Below are 19,748 nucleotides of genomic sequence, written 5' to 3'. Positions count from 1 at the left end.
TAAATAGGCAGGGCGACAGTATGCAGCCTTGTCTCACTCCTTTCTCAATCGGAAACCAATCAGTAAGACCATGCCCAGTCCTGACTGTGGCCTCTTGCCCTTCATACAGGTTCCTGGGGAGACAGATGAGGTGAATTGGAACTCCCATCTCTTGGAGAGCTTACAACAATCTGCTGTGATCTACGCAGTCTAACGCTTTCGCATAATCAATAAAGCAGAAGTAGATGGATTTCTGGAACTCTCTTGCGTTTTCCATGATCCAGCGAATTAGGTTGGCAATCTGGTCTCTAGTTCCTATGCCCTTGCGAAACCCAGCTTGCACGTCCGGAAGCTCCCGATCCACATACTGCTGCAGCCTACCTTGGAGGATTTTCAACATCACCTTGTTAGCATGCGAAATAAGCGCGATCGTGCGGTAGTTGGAACAATCTTTGGCACTGCCTTTCTTTGAAATGGGGATGTAAACTGACCTCCTCTAATCCTGTGGCCACTGCAAGGTTGTCCAAATTTGCTGACATAATGTATACAGAACGTTAACAGCATCATGGTTGAGGTTTTGAAGCAACTCAGCTGGAATGCCATCAATTCCGCTAGCTTTGTTCTTAGTAAGGCTGGCTAAGGCCCATTCAACTTCACTCTTCAGGATTCCCGGCTCGAGATCAGTAATCACAACAGTCTTATGTTGGGTTTGCACATCCGGGTCCTTCTTGTACAGTTCTTCTGTGTATTCCTGCCACCTCTTCTTTATCTCTGAGGCTTAGTGAGGTCCCTGCCTCGTTTGTCCTTTATCACGCCCAGCTTAGCACAGAATCTTCCTTTGATATCTTTGATTGTCTTATACAGAGCTCTTGTGTTCCTCAATTGGCTGTTGTCCTCAACTGCTTGGCACTGTATGTTCAGGAAGGCATTCTTATCTCTCCTTGCTGTTTTCTGAAAATCCGCATTGAGAACCTTGTATATTTCTCTTTCCCCCATAACTTTTGCCATCCTCCTTTTCTCAGCTATTTGCAAAGCTTCTTCAGATAAGCAGTTTGCTTTCTTGCATTTATTTTTCTTTGGAACTACCTTAGTAGCAACTTCTTGTATTATATAACGAACATCAGTCCACATCTCGTCAGGCAGTGGTGGTAAAATTTTCATCTCAACCTATCCGCCTACACGATAGCCTGGAGTCCTTGGACCTGGGCGGCGTGTTCGGCCAGTCGGATTGCCCCTAGCTGAGTCTCAGGGTGTGAGCTCAACATTAAGGTGTCCCAAAATGCTTCCGTTAAAAAATGTGAGCTCGCTGTATACACATTACGTACATAAAGGCTTAAAACGTTAGTACAAGGTTATTTGTGTGTGTGTGTGTGTAGGATTGGTGTGCCTGCCTGCTTGCTGGCACGTTTGCATGCGTGAACGGCGTCATCGGAGAGAGTAAAAAAATAGGCGTCCGGATTGGTTAAGCCGGACCCCACCACTACGGCGTAACCAACCAGACGTCCAAATTTTCACGCACTCCCATTGTTATTGTCACGCTCTCACAACCGACCTCAGTTCTTATAAAGGATGACTACCCTTACTTTCACTAGCGCGGCATTTCGCAGGTAGGGGCACCAGCCCTACAGAACAAGGAGCAAATGGAGCGTTGTGCTGAACACTTTAACGCGCAACTGTACGTAGCGAACTCGCAGCGTTCTTTTTTTTTTTAGGATATATAACTACCATCAGTGATTTACTTATTTGTTTCAGACAAAGTGAAGGTGGAGACTGGCACTGCTGCCCGAATTTAGGCCACTATATGGTTCTACAAGGTCCGCTGGCATCGCACAGCACACAAGCGTTCTCGCACGTTTCACCTCCATCCAAATTCGACCACAGCGGTGGCAGTCAAATGCTGTGATCTTGGGCTCAGCAGATGAATTTAATCACCGCCGAGACACTGCTGTTGGCTGGAAGGTTGGAAGGAGACCGGGGGCTGCTGGAAATCCGAGCGGATAAGTTCAATTCGTGTGTTTTGTGCCGCGGTAAGCACCAGCGATAAGACAATGGGGAATTATGGGCAGGCTAATGAGGCATTTTAAGGATATACAAGAGTGAAAGCCCTTGATGAATCCGCGTTGCTAAATCAAGGCGTTTGAGGTCATCTGTGAAATGTGGAAGAAAGTGGAAGTGGAAAAGAAGGCCTTCAAGGCGTTTTTTTGGGTGTTTTTGTTGGCAGCGCGTTGTTTTCGAGGATTCTATAATCCTGATGCCAGTGTTCAGGATGGCACGGAGACTGACTTTTAATGAGCGAGAGCCCTTGTTCCCTGCAAGGCCAGAGCATATAGGGAGCAGTTCGAGAAATAAGTGAAGGTGTTGGAAAACAAACTAGCGCACTTCAAAACACAGACACAGGAAGGGAACGACAACACAGCGCTGTTCCCTTCCTGTGTCTGTGCTGTTCCCTTCCTGTGTCTGTGTTTTGAAGTGCGCTAGTTTGCTTTCCAAGATGATTTACCAACTAGCCCGTTCTTCCACCCTTGTAAGTGAAGGTGTCTGTGGCCTGTCGTGCGAAACGTGAGACCACGTCTGATTTGCGGTGTCTTGGTGATGTTCACGAATTCTCGGAGGGCGCTTTGACTCTTCGCAAATGGTGAAGAAGTGTGTGAATTTCTAAAAAGAATGTTCTTGCAGACTAGTTGCTACGTTTTAGGGGAGTGTAAAAACTACGCAAAATGACGAGGACATACGATATTGGTGTTTTCCTTTATGTACGTTTTGCCCTTGTTCTTTTGCAGTTTTAACTAACCTCCAAGGTGGATTACTAACAGGGGAGTAATTACTCATTGGCGTCCACCCAAGCGCAGCCATACGGCTGCAAGGAAAAACTACACGGCTTTCAACTTCGTAGTTGAAGAAAAATTCGTCCTGGTCCGGGGATCGAACCCAGGACCAACGCCTTTCCGGGGCAGTCGCTTTACCAACTGAGATGAGCTAATCAGGACGGTCAGCAGGACAGATAGTAGGGCGAGAGCGAATTGATCTATAATTTGAAGTGGGAACGGTATTGGTAAAATATTTAGGGGAATCCCCCAAGTTGGAGTAGATTTGTAATAAAGGAATAATTACTCATTGACGACCACATAAGTGCAGCCATATACGGCTTCAAAGGAAGGCTGAACAGTTTTCTCAGAAACTTCGTCGTTAAAGAAAAATTCGTCCTGGTCCGGGGATCGAACTCAGGACCATCGCCTTTTGAGGGCAGTCGCTCTACCAACTGAGATGAGCTAACCAGGACGGTCAGCAGAACAGATGGTAGGGCGAGAGCGAATTGAACAATAAGTCAAAGTGGGAATGGTGTTGGTCAAATATTTAGGGGAACCTCCAAGGTGGAGTAGATTTGTAATAACGGAGAAGATTTATAATAAGAGAGTAATTAGTCATTGACGTCCACCCAAGCGCAGCCGGATTACTGCCGCTGAAGGATGGCGTCGGCGAAGACTTGTTTGTGCCTCGATCTGCTGCTGCATGTGACGGTACGTGTTTGCCTGGTTCTTCATTCGGTTCCAATGCAACAGTCGTGGTGATCACTACAGTAGACGTGTCGAAAGCTTTTTACTCACGCAATTGAAAAAAATCGCGCTTCAGAGGCGCTTCTGGACCCTTCCGCGTCTAGCGGTAAGGGTATAAGCTGGGGCGGAATATTTCATTTTCACGCACTGTTTGACACATTCAGTTTAAAATGGCTCGTTCACATTGTCTTAATTCGCTCTTTTAGTGTAGCAAGGTTGAAAGTACGCTAGCATTCGACAAAATTCTCTGCCCAGTTAGCGGCCGGATAGCGTATCTCTGTTCATCCTTCCTCTTAACCCCGATATATACTTTTCATGAACGTCTGCAAACTCTACCATATTTCTCTTTAATTCTGTTCATCTACTTACCGATTGTTACGTTAATAATCGATAAGACAATGAACGACAGCCAACACGCTTTAGAATTCCAGAAACAAAAGTGCAAAAACATTTCCCCTCCTAGTAACCGCAAAACGATTGTTCATTGGAGAATTGTTATGACGTAGAATTACCGAAAACGTTGATACCAAGACAAATGCAGCTCGTGCACAACGAACTGCTGATACCGGCCACCTTACGTGTGTCAGATGAAGGGGGATTCCCACGCCCTTACTTTAGAAATAGTGGGTACTTTAAATCGGGCGTCAACCTGATCTCAAGTTGATGATGCGAAACCGCATATACACGTGACATCGATGACTAACACTGAGCAAAAGTGTCCTTGCTCAGCGTTAGAAGAGGTTCGTCACGAGGAACACTGAAACCGATGTCACGGTTGCAGAACCGTGCGAAAATAGATCTCTTCAGGTCCCAACTAGTGCGTGAAGGATTATATTTTTACTGGGTCATTCCACGCCAGCTGATCCATGCTGTGTGCTCAACCATATTCGATTTTTAAAAAATAATGGCCTATTGTGTTGCTATGGTGGACACTATGCCAAATTGCTTGCCTGTATGTAGTTTTTCTGTAAGTAGTTACATATAAGGAGTGTTGGAGTGCCTTAAATGAAGACAACGCAAGATCACTTCTTTGGAACATTCCTGGTGTGTGCATGACTTCCAGTCGCCTAACGTGGCTTTGGCACGTGCAGCTTCTTTCACTTTTTTTTTTCGTGCAGACTGCCACTATATTTTGGTTTAGAGTGGACAAGCTTCATTCAACCTTTAAAAGGCATATCTATTTTGATTTTCTTGTCACGAGCGTGAGCAGCGCACATCTTTTTTTCCTCTCGTCGCCTTTGTTTCCGACATGACTCGGGACCCAGCAGAATATTGTCATATGGAAATTTGTAGCTGCTACATCGTGTATGTTGTGCTCGAGTAGTGGTGCGACTGCCTTTCCGGAACGAAGAGACGATCGAAAGTATACTTAGGGAATCTAGTAATACTGTTTGTGCTGTTCACGTTTACTATTTGTTTTTCTAAAGCGACAGAGACTGTGTAGCATTCAGCAGTGAGAGTTAACGCGCATTGTGGAGTCCATATTGTTTCCTCGCAATTTTCCTCGTACCACTGCGCTTCCAACGTAACAGCAGTTATCGAATCATCGCTATAGAAATCGGTGAAGCAGCCGCATCTTTGGAGGACAAGAAATTCTTGAACGATATGATTATAAAGTTTGCTTTTTAAGGAACTGTGTAAGTGAAGTCGTAGACTAGAATGAAGTACCACGGAGGTACTGTTTCCCGTCTTTCAGCAGTACCAGGTAATGTCCGCCGTAAGACGAAATTCTGGTAAATCTCATCAAATCGCAAAACCTATAGCTCAAGGTTTTCTTTTGAATATTTGATTAGGGCACTTTGTTACAACAGGATATCTGATGTTCCTCGGTAGAAGCCGCACTTACAGAATATATGCACAAGTAAGTGCTTTTCGATCTCTTTTATAGGGGTAACTTGTTTCGATATAGAAGCTGGCATAGCTGACGTTCTGTATGTGCTACATGAAACACACAGGGCTAGGCTAGAAAATGTATCAGGTTTAGTTTCTTTAGCCAAGCCGGACTTCCTACAAGAATTAGGCGAATGCGTGAACAGCTGTCATAGGTATTCGGACTTTATGGCAAGCAATCAGGACGGAGCATCCTGAGCATGCCGAGCAAGACAGACCCCAAAAAAGAGGCAGGCAGAACTTTTATTCCAAATGACGCAAATTCCGCGTCCAGTAGGCACGCCCGGCCTGGTCCCGTCAGTCAGCGAATACCTCAATCTGCAAACAAACCAGGTACACCACTGAATCACGGAATTTACATCATCTGGATCTGCTTTCATTCTGCCCGAGGGCTCTCTCGTGTTGGGCGCCTACTTTCGAATACCTTTGCCACTAGAATCCTACTGAGGGTAAGCGAGTAAAACTGTTTCCAAGATGAATCGAACATGAACCGAATTTATGTACAAGTACTTGCTGTTTGTGCGACTATTTGTGCGAAACGAGCACTCAAGCAAAATATTGAGGTGCTAGCGGCGGCGCAGCGTTACGATTGTACAACCAATGGGATTAAAGCTATAATTGCTGAAAGATCCCAGTACTTATATATACTAAAGGACCACAACATGAAATTGATATATTATGTATGTCGCAGTTAAATCCTACGTATAAGAAAATTATCCTGCGTCCCTGACGATGAAACTGAAATAAACTAGAGCCCCATCACCTCGGCTCGCGGCATGGTAGATGAGGCAGCTGTATATGGGCCATGGCCTCTGAGACCAGGCGTCAAGGCAGGGCTCGCTAAACTTGCATAAACTCTGCCGCATCGACTTTTTGGTCGACGACCCTTTTTCCAAGCGTTTCAGCCCAGAAGGGCCGAGCCCCAAGCAGGAGAAAATCTTGTACAGTCGAGCGCGATTTGAAGGTTATCGCGCGAGCGTCGACCAGCCTAGCACTCCAGGCACCTGGCGGCCGGGATTGGAACAGGAAAACTCATGATTTCGCATTATTCTCTCCCTCGTTCGCTGTTCCATACAACAACCATCGCCCCCGCGACAAACTCACTGCCCTTTCTCTCTATTCTAAGCTTTCCATTTGTTGCGATAAAGTGTCCAATTTCAGATAATACCGAAGAATACGTCGTGCGCACAACGATCACTGCCTGTTCGCAGAACCAAAAGAAAAAAAAAGAAGTGATGTCCCAGCAGGGAGTGACGGCTGCTGAAGGAACAGCAAAAAGAGTGAGGGAAGCTGGCTTGATACCTCCCTCGCCTCGGCAGAGAATTCTGGGCCATGGCGTTGTTCATGTTCTCGGTCGACGCTCACGCGATAACCTTCAAATCGCGCTCGACTGTATCCATTGAAAACTGGTGCGCTTATATAGCATTACGAGCATGAACCAACTAGCCCTGCAACGCATATTACTGGTACCTCCCGGTTGCGAGGCGGATGCTCACCGTGTCACCCGGTCTTATAGAGGCCTTGTATGAGCATTATTAATGCCTCCACACGAAGGAACCGCGTCATGGCGCTGAAGCTTTCGGCCGGCGCATACTGATCGCGGCGACCTAGTACATGGTGTCAGTGCGGGTCCAGTCTTCTTTTTTACTGTTCCAACAGCATTCGAATAAAAGTACCGCGGGCCTTATTGTAATCTTGTACCAGTTATTTGAAATTATTCCAAAAGGCTGAGAACAAGTTCGATTCGTTTCAACTATTTCTAATGTCACTATCTACTCGTTAGAATACTATACTAGTATATTCGAATCGCTGTTAAGAATTTGCGAACATTCGCACCTCTAGTTTAAACTCATTTCAGTTCAATAAAAAAAAAGAAAGAAAGAGCGCATCTATAAAAATGGCACGTCTACAGCCGCCGTGCAGGAAATAAATGATGCAATTGTTAAGCTTTTGGTTCTGCACTACTGGTTTACACGAAACACCAGCATCAAAAATTTATTTCACCACTCACCTAAACAATTTGCGAAAGCTGGAAATGCATGTAAAGACTATCAGAATAAATTTTTTCTTCTAACAAAAAAAAATTCATAGTCGTCAAACGAGGGCAGCTTCAGAAGTTAAAGCCTATTTCATTCACAACACGCTGCACGAAAAATTAAGTGAGAGAACACTACAAACCCGAACTTGGTCAAAATATTGACGGCGTATATGTGAAGCTTCCCCGTCAGAACTGTGCCTGGCAGTGCTTTAGCGCGCTGTTGAAAGTAACAGCACACCACATGCGCGAAAACCTGAGGAGTCGGCCGCCACTTTCCACAACTGAACAGTTTTCCCGCCCACATCCATACTGATAAACAGCGAGAAAGAAAAGCAAAACTGACGCCCACACCTGCACTTTCTTGTGTTCCTTGTGGCCCCGCGCTCCGGAAACGGTGCCAGGATCGAATGGGTCAGTCGTGCGAGACTCGAACCAGCTGCTGCGGGCATTCTGCGCTGGGGGCACTTCCTCTCCTCCGGATCCGTTCTGAACAGAGTAGCCGAAGCATGTCGCATCAAGCGCAGGCATCAAAATCCAACCGAATTTTCCAATCTCTCTGTTTGCGTTCAAGGAGGCATTCGAATACCTCAAGGCAACGTAAGCATTCATAGTTCAGTTTAATTTTTTTTTAAATGACATCGGAGGTTTGGATTAGGAAATTTCATTTGTTTTTTCGCTTAAAATCTTGTTTCTAATAAGCCTATTCAAGGCAAAGCAATCAAACCTTTTACAACTGTTTCCCAAGACAGAGGCTTTCTAGTGAACTCAAGCAATAATGAATGCTTTTATTGCTATTGTGGCGCAGCTGTTAAGCGCACATTCCTGGGTGCAGCAACGCTGGGTGATAGCGTAGCAGTAAGAGCACACGGTGGGAAGCGGAGGAAACGGATAAGGCGAAAGCGACGAGGAGTTACTTTCTGCCGTATATAATAAAAAAAAAAACATGGTGAGAGTAAAAGATACGGACGGCCCTAACTATCCAAACTGCGCTGAAAAAATTGTGCCGGAAATCGTGAACTTATCTGCAAAGGCCCTTTAATCCTTTGACCAGTAGTCATGACAACAGAGCGTGCAGCCCATTCGGCCCAAAGGCGTTACGTTTTTACAGCAACGGACACGTTAGTCGCACCTCTGCTCTCCTCTCCCTATCGGTCGAGTTTACTTACGATGGGCCTGCTTTAACGCTCCTTCTAGCTAGAAAAAAAATATGAAATAACGGCCTCTCGTAATTACTTTTTCTCCTGAGCCTTGTAGCGGTCTGTGCGGATGCCAAAGAACGCTGGGACCTGCTTATGCAGGGTGTTTTAGACCTTCAGATCTACTCTTCGCACTGCAACTCACAAGGTCATTCATGTGCACGTTTTACGAGCCCAAGGACGCCGTGTAATGGAGCCCTCTAGAAATTTCAACCACCTGGGGTTCTTTAACGTGCACTGACCACATGACGCGGCGGGGGATTTAACTGCACGCTGGCGCTTGGTTGCTCAGTCGAGCCATGGATGAGGTGTGTGCCGGTCCGAATGCTTCAATGCTTCAATGCTTCGGCGCAGGCTGACGTGTAGCCATACCTAACAGAACTAAAACTCTGATTGCTAGGTCTAACGTGCAGATACACCTCCGCATTTTTTTTTTCAATGTGTACAGATTTTACTTTTAAATCCACAAGAAAGATGTCTGAAGTCTGTGCGCATGGGTTGCGCCTACTGACGAACGGTGTAAATATATGTAAGAGAGCTCAAATAAAAAGGCAACCAGCTATTAAATAACCAATGAACATTGGCGTTCAACTTTTCTAAAATGGCATAACTATGCGAGGTGTTATCGCCAAAATCACAATTTTCACCTATGTCATCAAATACAGACGCTGTAACTGTATTTGATGAGTTGAGATACCACGGTGATATTTTATTAGCATGTAACGCAGAAAAACAAACTTCAATGCTTCGATGGGTAATGTGCTAGGCCAATTGGCAATTCAAAATAGGGACGAATAACCGCAGAAGAACCTTTACGGATGCTCTAGCTTTGTGCAGGGCAATACCTCCGTCCCGTGTTCCCTGTGGTTATTCATTTTTATTAGGATATAAAGGTGCATTAAAGAGGCATTTTCACCTTCGATATATTCAAGCTCAAGGCAGATACATGAAATTTGAAAAGTGGGTTCACCTTTACGTTAGCAGGCTTCAGTCTGCAGTATGCGACTACCAAGAAAATTGTCTCTTTGATAGGTAGATTTAACTAGTCGACTTTTCATAGTGGTTTATGCACATTCGCATTTAAAAAAAAAAAATTAAACGTTGTACAGAAAGGCCGACATTATGCAAGCGATAGAACTTAATGATTAGTCGACTAATTACGAATTGACGAAATAATTTTAGTTTTTACTTTAAGGGGCATTGTTCATTGTGAAATGGAAAGTCGTCATCGTCAAAAATGAGCGCCTTAAGTCCTTAAAACCCCTCAAGGGCGATAAGGCGAAAGCCTTTTGGGCTAGTTCTAAGGAAGTGTTTGACACATTGCTGCCGATCACACTATGCAGGACAGCGGCTTCTTTCGTTCCGGATCCGAGGTGGGCAGCTCCACTCGGCGGCGATGGCGCGCGCTCGTCACGTCGCTTAGTCTTCATAGCTGGCGGCAGATGGCATGCGCCACACTTCCTCCTTGAGATTGGGGTAGAGGCATCGTCTCGCTTCTATGTTGCCATGGAGACGGCAGTAACGCGAGGCAAGGAGAACTAAGATATCTCACGTGCCTGGAGTGGCGTAGTCGGGTAAAGCGCTCGGATGGTGATTTGAGGATGATTTCTTCAATATTAGAGAGAACATCGCCGATATCCCGCAGAATCTGTTGCTCACGCGAGATTTTCATCATGAGCCAAGTAAGGGTTTTGTCCTAAGACAGAAGTATGTATTTGAAATCTCATTAGGTTGGATTTCGAGCCATGCATATGTTTAGAATGGCCTCACTCGCATTTCTTATGCACGAAATACAGACGCAGTTTGTGCATTTGATGATTTTAAATAATGATAATAATTGGTTCACAGGAAAGGAAAGGCACAGTATCTGTCACACTTGTTCTGGGGACACCTGAATCGAGCCGTAAGGGAAGGGAGGAAGATGGGAGTGAAAGCGGAAAGAGAGAAAGCGGTGCCGTAGTGGAGTGCTCCGGAGTAATTTCGACCACCTGGGGATCTTTAACGTGCACTGACATCGCACAGCACACGGACGCCACTTCGTTTCGCCTCCATCAAAACGCAGCCGCCGGCGGTCGAGATCGAACCCGGGTACTGCGGCACAGTAGTCGAGCGTCTTACCAGTGACCACTGCACCACCGCGGCGTGGTATTTTAGAAGATATGCTTTTGGCGGCAGTCAAACGAACAGCTGCGCCATTGATATTTTTTTCATGCTTTTAGCGGCAATAAAACTCACAGCTTCGCCATTTATATATTTTGCAATGCGAGAAAGCCCATACAAACAGCATTCAGATGCGCACTTTTTTGAGCTTCGATATCTCGACGAAAACTGATTCAGAGAACTTAAAAACAATACTCGTCTTTGCTGATTGCTTTCTATTTCGCAATATAATAACGGCTGAGAAAAAAAAAAAAAAACAGTGCTTAATGAATTTCAGGTCGTCATCAAATCATTATGTGGGAAGACAAACATGTTCACCTCGTTCGACTGCCCTTCTACACATGCGTATCTCTCAAAATTTTCGAAATATGAATCTGCAAATGCTAAAAAAAAATCGCCTGCTATATTATCCACCTTGTAGTCCCGCACAGACTGCATGAAGCTTCTCTGACGTTTTTCTAAAAGAAACTTTAAATACAGTCGATCCCTGTTATATCGAACCCAGATATATCCACGTATTACAGTCGATCCTAGATATACCGAACTCGAAGGAGATCTCGATTTAGTTTGGTATATTAATCATTCAATATATAAAGCTTGCCAATAGTTGTTTCTTTGTAAACCAGCGGCATGAATACGGTGTACTCACGCTAGCGGGAAGCTTCTTGCAGCTATGCGCTGCCCGCCGGTGTATTAGCGGCGCACCCTTGAAGCAAACGCGCGCACCAGGCGTCAAAAAGGGCGGCGCGCTGGCCGCACTTCTACGTGCAGCTCTGTGGGCGCGAGCGCGTCCTCCAAATATTTGGTAGGCACGCGTCCGTGCGTCGCAGCTCGCGCTACTCACAGCTTGCAGTTGCATCTCGCGCCGCGTGGCAAGAGTGCCCCTTGGGTTAAGGCCCAAATAAATTGCTGCTGCGGGCTGTGTCTTGAAAAAAGTTAGCGCTGATTATGAGAGGTCTAATTCTGTTACTAGGACACTATAAATGCAATTATAACTAAGTTAAAATGGCGTACGGTTGATTTCTCCATCTAGTTAGTTATATGAGGTTTTATGGCGCAAGAGCAATTATGGCTACATTGCGCCAAACACAAGCTTAGATGATTTGTCATGTGAAGTGGTTAAGAGTTATGGTCCTACATTAGATTTAAAACATTGGCTTTCTTAAAAAATGTACAAACTAGAGAGAAATCGACGAATGCTTGTTCCCCTAAAAGCAATGCAGGATGAACTGGAATGTGTTCATTATAAAATACAGTAAAATATTTTTTCCCTGAGAATCTCAAGTTGCATGCATGAGACTAAAATGTGATTGACTGTCAGCTCATCTCCGCACAATTCACACACTGGTTTGTCTTTATTTGTTAAGAGAAAATTATGAGTGATGTGCGTGTGTGTCCTATGCGTAGACGGAATAAAATAACCTCAATAAAACGTTCCTGATGTCGGCATGATTTCCATTCCCCCTAAAACAGGCTTTACAGAATGCAACTTATTTTCTTCATTTTCCCAATCAGCTTGCCATCTAGCTCTTAGTTTCCTGTGCACCAACTTTATACAATCCCTGTGTGGCATGTTCTCACGTTTTATTTCTCTTGATCTTGCAGCACATGCGTCTGCTCTCTCATTACCCTTAATCCTAACATGACTGGGGACCCAGCAGAATGTTATATTATGTTTTTGAGACGCTATCTGTAGTATGGTGTGTATTATCTTGTCAATAAGTGATTCAACTGCATTTTTAGAGTTTAATGCAGTGAGGACACCTAAGGAGTCAGCGTAAATGATGCTATTTTTAATGTTTTCATTTCTTATTTTTTACAGCAGTACAAACAGCATAGCACTCTGCAGTGAAAACTGATGTACAAGGAGGGCCTTGTTATTGCTCCTGTTTCACCTTATACTACTGCACTTCCAGCACAGTTACTTGTTTTTGAACCATCTGTGTAAAATGCACTGTAATTCGTATATTTTTATTTTAGTGCCAGGAATGCCTGCAATGTGTGTTCACGTGGAGTGTGCATTTTTTGAAACTGTGTTAGCATGAAGTCGACAACTGCGGGGAGAATGTACCACGGAGGGAGTGGTTCGTGTCTTGGTGCAATACATTCAGTTTCATTCAGTACGTCCAGCTCTCGGCATTTTTCTTCGAAGCGCTTGAACAAAGGCTCAATTGCTTGAGGCTTGTTGTTGAAGAGTATTCGGGAAGGGCATTTCGTGACAAAAGAGTAACAGATGTTTAGGCACAGAACGGATTTTGAGCGCATATGCACAAGTTAGTGCAGTTCTTCAATCTTTTAAAGCAGAATCATTAGTTCCCACATAGAGTCTAGCTATTGCAGAAGTTCTATAAGCACCGGATGATAAACGTAAACCAATATGGACCCCTTGCAAAAATAGTTAAGTAGGCTTTCCCACGCTGCTTCTTTCCCCAAACATGGCGTCACTGGCCGCCAGAAAAATGGCGATATAGAGCTGAAATCGCATGTTGCTTCTACACAGATGCATGTAGTGGTAATAGAGCAATTATGCAAATATGTTCTGATGCATAAATGATATGAATTATTGCCATAATATAATGTTTCAATACATTGCTGTTCCGCTATTAGAGGGGAATGCAGCATAGAGGTGAAGCTGACTTAACATTTATGAAAGGGGTCTATTGTGAACTGGATCTAGCCGTTTTAGGTAGGATGGCCTGGCCAAGCTGTATACTATTGAGCCATAGTCTACTTAGAGCGTATTAGAGAATGGTAAATACGTAAAAGACATGCCCTATCGGACCCCCCAGCATTTTCTTGAGAGTAGTTTCATCACACTGAGAGCTTGAGATGTTTTTGTCTTGAAGTTTATGTGTGGGAGAAAGGTTAGTTTTTTTGTCAAAGGTGACACCTAAAAATTTATGTTCTTGTTTAACGGGCAATGGATTCTGGTTCAGGTGAAGTGTAGGGTTGCTTTGCAATCCTCGTCTCAGCGAGAATAAAACAGCTACCGTTTTTTTTTCTGTGGAGAGAACTTAAATCCGTTGTTGTCTGCCCACGCGGACATTTTGTTTATAGTGATTTGTATTTGTCTCTCGCAGATTGACAAATTGGAGGACATGTATGCAATTTGGACATAGTCTACATAAAGAAAATACATTATGAACCTTGGGATCACTTTTGTTAGGGAATTTATCTTAATTATGAAGAGCGTGGTGCTTAAGACACAGCCCCGGGGAACGCCGTTTTCCTGCACAAAGTTAGTTGAAAAAGTTGAGCCTAAGCGGACTTTCAATGTAGGGTTGGTTAGGAAGTCACTCGAGCAGCTTAGCACTTTGCCGCGGATACCTAGCTCGGCTAGGTCACGCAGGATGCCAAACCTCCACTTTGTATCGTAGGCCTTCTCCAGGTCGAAGAAGACCCCGATACAATGCTGTTTGTTGGATGAACGCTTCCCTGACTGTGTTTTCAAGGCAGACCAGGTGATCAGTTGTAGAAGGCTTTTTAAACCTGCACTGATGTATATTTAGTAGTTTCCGGGACTGGAGAACAGAAATGAGTCGGATGTATATTATACTTTCAAAAGATTTTGCGATACAGCTGGTCAGGGCTATTGGTCTGTAACTGGCAGGTTTTGTAGGGGGCTTTCCGGCTTTTAAAACCTGTACTGTTACTGCTTTTTTCCACGCCTCAGGTATTATTCCAGCGTCCCAAATTTTATTAAAACATTTCAGCAAGGCTTCTATGGCAACTTCGGAGAGGTGCTCAGGCATAGCATAATGTATGTTGTCTGGGCTTGGTGCCGTTTTTTTTTTTTTTTTTTTTTTTTTTTTTTACCACGGGATAAACCTGTATTTAGTTCTTGTAATGTGATTGGCCTGTTGTATTCTTCATTTGTGCCTGTACGAAAGGAAAGTTTTTGTTTCTCTGTTATTGTCTTGTGTTTTTGAAATGTGTCTGTATAGTTTGAAGAGCTCGAAACTTGAGAGAAATGTTCGCCCAAGATGTTCGCCTGTTCTTCGAGTGTTGTTTGTGTTCCAGGTGTCACCAACATTGGAAGAGTAAATGGGGTATAATCGCCGGTGAACTTTTGAACCTGTTCCCACATTTTCTTTGCAAGATTGTGCTATTAATGGATGATACATAATTATGCCACGAGGTTTTCTCGGCATTTCGCCGGACGTACCGCGCTCTGGCTCTTGCCTTTATAAAGGTTATCAAGTTCTCTGCAGTTGGGTATCGACGGAGGATGCCCCAAGCTTTATTCTGTTTCTTTTTTCCCGCTTTGCACTCCTCCGCCCACAATATTTTGTGCTTTCTCCTTGCGCATTCGGATGTTTGCGGGATGGCTAATAACGCTGCTGATATTATGCATGTGGAGAACCTTTCTTTTATTTCACGTGTAGTTAATTCTTCTGAGGACTGTTTTTCTAATGTGCCATTTGATTTAAAAACTGGCCAATCAGCGAGGCGAAGCTTCCAACGCCGTGGCCTTGATGGGATGATGGGTATAGAGGATGATAGTTTTAAAATAGCAGGTAAATGGTCACTTCCCCTAGGGTCATCTAAAACATCCCACTTACAATAAATAAAAATGGATGGTGATGAAATAGCTAAATCAGGGCAGCTCATGTTGCCGGAGCTGGGGTAGCAATATGTCGGCTTTCCAGTGTTCAACAGACATATGTTATTAGACTCAATAAAATCTTCTATACTATGCCCTCTCGTGTCGGTTCGTTCACTCCCCCAAAAGGAAGAGTGTCCATTATAATACCCAACTACCACGAATGGCTCCGGTAACTGTTGAATGAGTTCTAGGTCATTTACTGTAAAGGTTAGGTGTGGCGGTAAGTATAGAGAAGATAGTTATTGTTTTGTGGCTTATTATGTTAACTGTCACTGCTTCAAACTAGTTTTCAGTGGTACTTCTGTGGCAGGGACGTCGCTTTGTGCTATGATCGCAACGCCTCTTGACAGTGTTTGCCTGTTCTCGGTCTCTTCGGAAGGTTTTATATTTCTTAAGAATATTTGTGTTCTTTTGGCCAAGGCTTGTTCCTTGTAGGCACAAAGCGGTAGGTGCCATTAATGTAAGTATATCTGTGATTTCTGAATAATTTCGGAGTTAACCCCTACAATTCCATTGTACATATGTAGGTCATATTGTGGTGTGTTGCGGAATAAAGGTTATTTAGGTTCGGGTGGAGTTACCCTCGGTTTTTCCCTTTTTTTATCGAGTTCCACCTCCCCTGAAACACAACCGTGCTGGGGGTGACGTCCATCGCCTCACTGGAGGCGCTGGAGGCCCGCGGCCATGCCACAGACGAAATAGCTAGGGGCATCCCTCTGGATTGGGAAACCTTGTGGGTTCCCTACTCAGAGGTTGGCAGACCCTCTTTCGGAGCTGGCAGAGGAGCTTTGGCTGAATCTGCCTGGGGTGGCATAGATGGCCCTTCCATAGGGTCCGAAGACGCCTTGGTAGGTGCCAGGTTGCGGCCTGGCGCTCCGCCCCTGCGCGCCATGTTCGCGTATAGTGTGTCTTTGCGGTGAAGATGAATGGATTGTTTTTTTTTTCTAGCAGTTTTCTTGCCTCAGTAAACGATATGTTTTCTTTTGTCTTTATCGTAATAATTTCTTTTTCTTTCTTCCAGGTTGGACAAGATCGTGACTATGATGGATGTTCTTCTTCACAGTTGGCGCAGTGTGGCACTGGAGCGTCACAGTCTTCCGCAAGGTGGTCTTTAGAAGCACATTTAGCACAAGTTTTGTGTTCACGACCGCTTTGTGATCCATGACCATATTTCTGGCAGTTGAAGCCCCTTCTGGGATTTGGTATGTATGGAAGAACCTCGACTTTAAGGTATCCTATTTCTATTGTCTCTGGCAGTGAGCTGGAATTGAAGGTCAAGATCAGATGCTTTGTTGCGATTTCTCTGTTGTCCTTTCGAATTTTGATTCCATAGACATTCACGACATTTTGGTCAGCGAGACCATCGAGCATTTCATCTTCAGTTATGCATGAAGGAAGTCAGAATCAGATATTACTCCTCGAACGGTGTTTAGGGATCTATGTGTGGTCACGGTCACCGGGACATCCCCAAGAGATTGGATGTTGGAGAGTTTCCTTGTTGATCTTCATGGCATAGCCCTAGAAGCAGGTCTCCATTTGCTGTTTTAGACACTTTATACTTTGGGCCTAAGGAATTTGTTAAACGCTTTGGTACTAAGAATGGGGATAATGTTCGGGCTGGTTTTCCTTCAAGTTCGGATTGAATGACATAGAACTTAGCATAGCTTTTCTTTGGTTTTCCAAGGAATTCTGCTGTAACTTCGGTCCGCCTCCGTTTGTTGGGGCGATCAGGTTTAGAGGATTTGGAAGCCATAAAGGTAAGTTTGTTGTTCGGCCAAGGTGGCGGCCACCCACCACGGAGCCCAAGAAGGGACCAGGAACTTGCAGGGCAGTCCTACCCACGCCAGCCGTACACCCCGACTATAACCAAATATGGCGTAACACAGGATGGTTAGCCACACAGGGTTAACCCTAGCCGCCAGGAAAAATGGGAATAGCAGAAAAGGAAGAGGAGTTAACCCAGTTGTAAGATATAAGATAGGAAAGCGAAAGATGGAAAGGATAGGAAAAGGCGACTGCCGGTTTCCCCCGGTCGGGTCAGGCCGGAGCTGCCGTCTATGGGAAGCGTGGGCCAAAGTGGTGTGTTGCCTCCGCCAAGGGGCCTTAAAGGTCCAAACACTCGGCATCGGCTCAACCACCAGGATCCCCCTTTCCCCAGACACGGCGATGCCATGCACGGCTAAGCGTAGATGCTCGGGGTCCGTGGTGTCGCACAGTACACACAAACACCTGCTTTAACAGGTTCCCCCTGCGGGGGATTTCTCGATCTCCTTCCACAGCGAAGAAGCCCATGCGAGAGCCGCCGCGAGCCCTCGGTCATCCCGGCTGGCTTCATAGCATAGTGCCCTATACACCCAACGCCAGCTTCCCCGCATGTCGGCAGTGTCGCGCTGGAAACAAGCACGTAAAAACGAGGGCAACTCTCAAGCTTACTGGACGTTTACCTCGCCAAGCGATTTTACAGCATTATCGCTGCGAGCAGGTGCCCATGGCTAAGAAAACAGCTCAGGGACTCCGCTCCACCCATGCAACGTCATCGGGTGACACTCGGTTCGCAGACCTCCGGTTGTCGAGCCTGTTTTCTCGAGCGTCGCCCACGCGTTCATCGGTCTCTGCCTTTCCCTTCCCGTTTGCGTTTGCATAGCTTTCAACTTCATCTCGTGTCTTCTTCGCCCGCCGGTTTCTGCAGTTTCTCGACCTCTCGGAATTGTGTGCTACAGCAGCCCGAACGACCAGGGTCGTTCGCGAGCGCATGCCTGTAGGTGGGCAGGCTGCTGTCCACACTAGAACTGTGCACGGGCTCGGGCCGGCCCGAAAGCCCGTACCCGGACCGGCCCGCGGGCCGGGTTCGGGCTGCTTGGAAGCCCTTTCGTCCGAGCTCGGGCCGGGCCCGGGTCAAAGTATTTTTGTCTCGGGCGGGCCGGGCCGGACACCCAGATCACGAACACATGCAACATTTGTGAAAGGGCGAATTAGCCGTATAGTGCGATAAGCGTCTAGAATACACAGCATTTTTCCGCGTCGTCTCCACGTGAGAGCTTCCGAGTCCTTTGCCGGCATCAACTCGTTTTTCCTCCCAGTCTCCGCGCCGAGAGGAGCCGCTTGTGGGGCTATAGTTTGCATCTCCGCTTTGGTAAAACCGGCGCTGATGTTTACGTGTTCGTTTCAAACTTTGCGCCACGCTGTCGCCAATCACACATCTCTATTGTGACGCACTCCTGCCTCGACATGGCCTCGTTTGAAGCGGGACATAGCTCAAAGCTTCCGCGGTGCAAGAGTTTCGTTTTTCATCTCGTTGCGAAATTTTCACTTGAAAGGCACACGGTGCGCCAGGCGAGCTCACCGAGTACCTGGTCTCAAAATCAACCCCTTTTTAGGTTTATAGCTTGCTCACTTTTGGGCAAGACCAGCTGCTTACCGAAAACTTGTTTCCCCATCCAATAAAATTTTAGTTATTGCTATAGCACTGACAGAAACATCAGCGCCACCTGGTTCATTATCCAGAGCGCCGCAAATTTCTCAATGCAATGAATAACTTGTTTTTGTGCAATAAGGTAATTCTACGCGCGTGCTGTGTCCCTATATATTCAGCAAGTTTGTCATTTCAAGCATGCGAACTCAACATTTTTCAGATCTTGGATAAAGTTATCATCCTGAAATTATTTTCATCTCTTCAACTGCAATTATAGCATGCCGGGCCGGACCGAGTCTTTATCCATGTCGGGCCGGGCCGCACTCGGGTCTCTAGCGTCGGGCTCGGGCTCAAAATTTTGGCCCGTGCACACCTCTAGTCCACACACACATCGGCGGCCACAGCGGAAGAGCGCTTCCAAAATTAGCGTGTACTCCTGCCGAGTACGGCTTTCTACAAGACCCCTTTCTTCTCAGTGTCAGTAGCTTTGGTACAGTCTTCTGCGGTTTGACTAACGGCGGCCGGTCTCCTTGCGCAGTTAACGCGATAGCAACGACTCTTCATGGATGCTGGCAGACGAGCGTGCGAGTTGCACGCGTGAAAACATGTTTTTATCCAGGAGCGTTTCCATGATGGTCGGCGAGAGGCATCTATTGTGGTGCATAACGAACGGAATGTACACGTATCATCGCGACGCGAGCACGGACTGGTAATCGCTACAAAGTTTGGTTATCGGATTACAGGTCAGCGCGAATTATTTGTCCCCGAATCTTAAGAATTGAGATTAACAAAAAGGGTATAGTTTTTTTTTCTTCTTTGAAATGCTTTCGCGCATCGTCTAGGAAGTGGCAATGCGTAACGTGCACGCATGTTTTATCGCATGTGTACGCATCGTCCGAGCCAGAATCGACGA

The 19,748-nt window shown here is 45.7% G+C and overlaps 1 protein-coding gene across 3 annotated transcripts in view; it reads right to left on the bottom strand.

Annotated features, from left to right (window-relative positions):
- LOC146206265 (uncharacterized) overlaps positions 1–19,748 on the bottom strand; it is a 77,722-nt gene that overhangs the window by 34,602 nt on the left and 23,372 nt on the right. For all 3 annotated transcript variants that reach the window (XM_084590882.1, XM_084590883.1, XM_084590884.1), the window contains exon 8: positions 7,813–7,947. In XM_084590882.1, coding sequence (XP_084447008.1) covers positions 7,813–7,947 — 135 coding nt within the window. The remainder of the gene's footprint in view (positions 1–7,812; positions 7,948–19,748) is intronic.

This window comes from Amblyomma maculatum, chromosome 1 (genome assembly GCF_055883805.1).
Source record: "Amblyomma maculatum isolate TAMU_Amacu chromosome 1, ASM5588380v1, whole genome shotgun sequence".
In the NCBI taxonomy this organism is placed as follows: domain Eukaryota; kingdom Metazoa; phylum Arthropoda; class Arachnida; order Ixodida; family Ixodidae; genus Amblyomma; species Amblyomma maculatum.
Note: the sequence above shows the minus strand (reverse complement) of the source record. Positions and strands in the feature narration are given on the sequence as shown.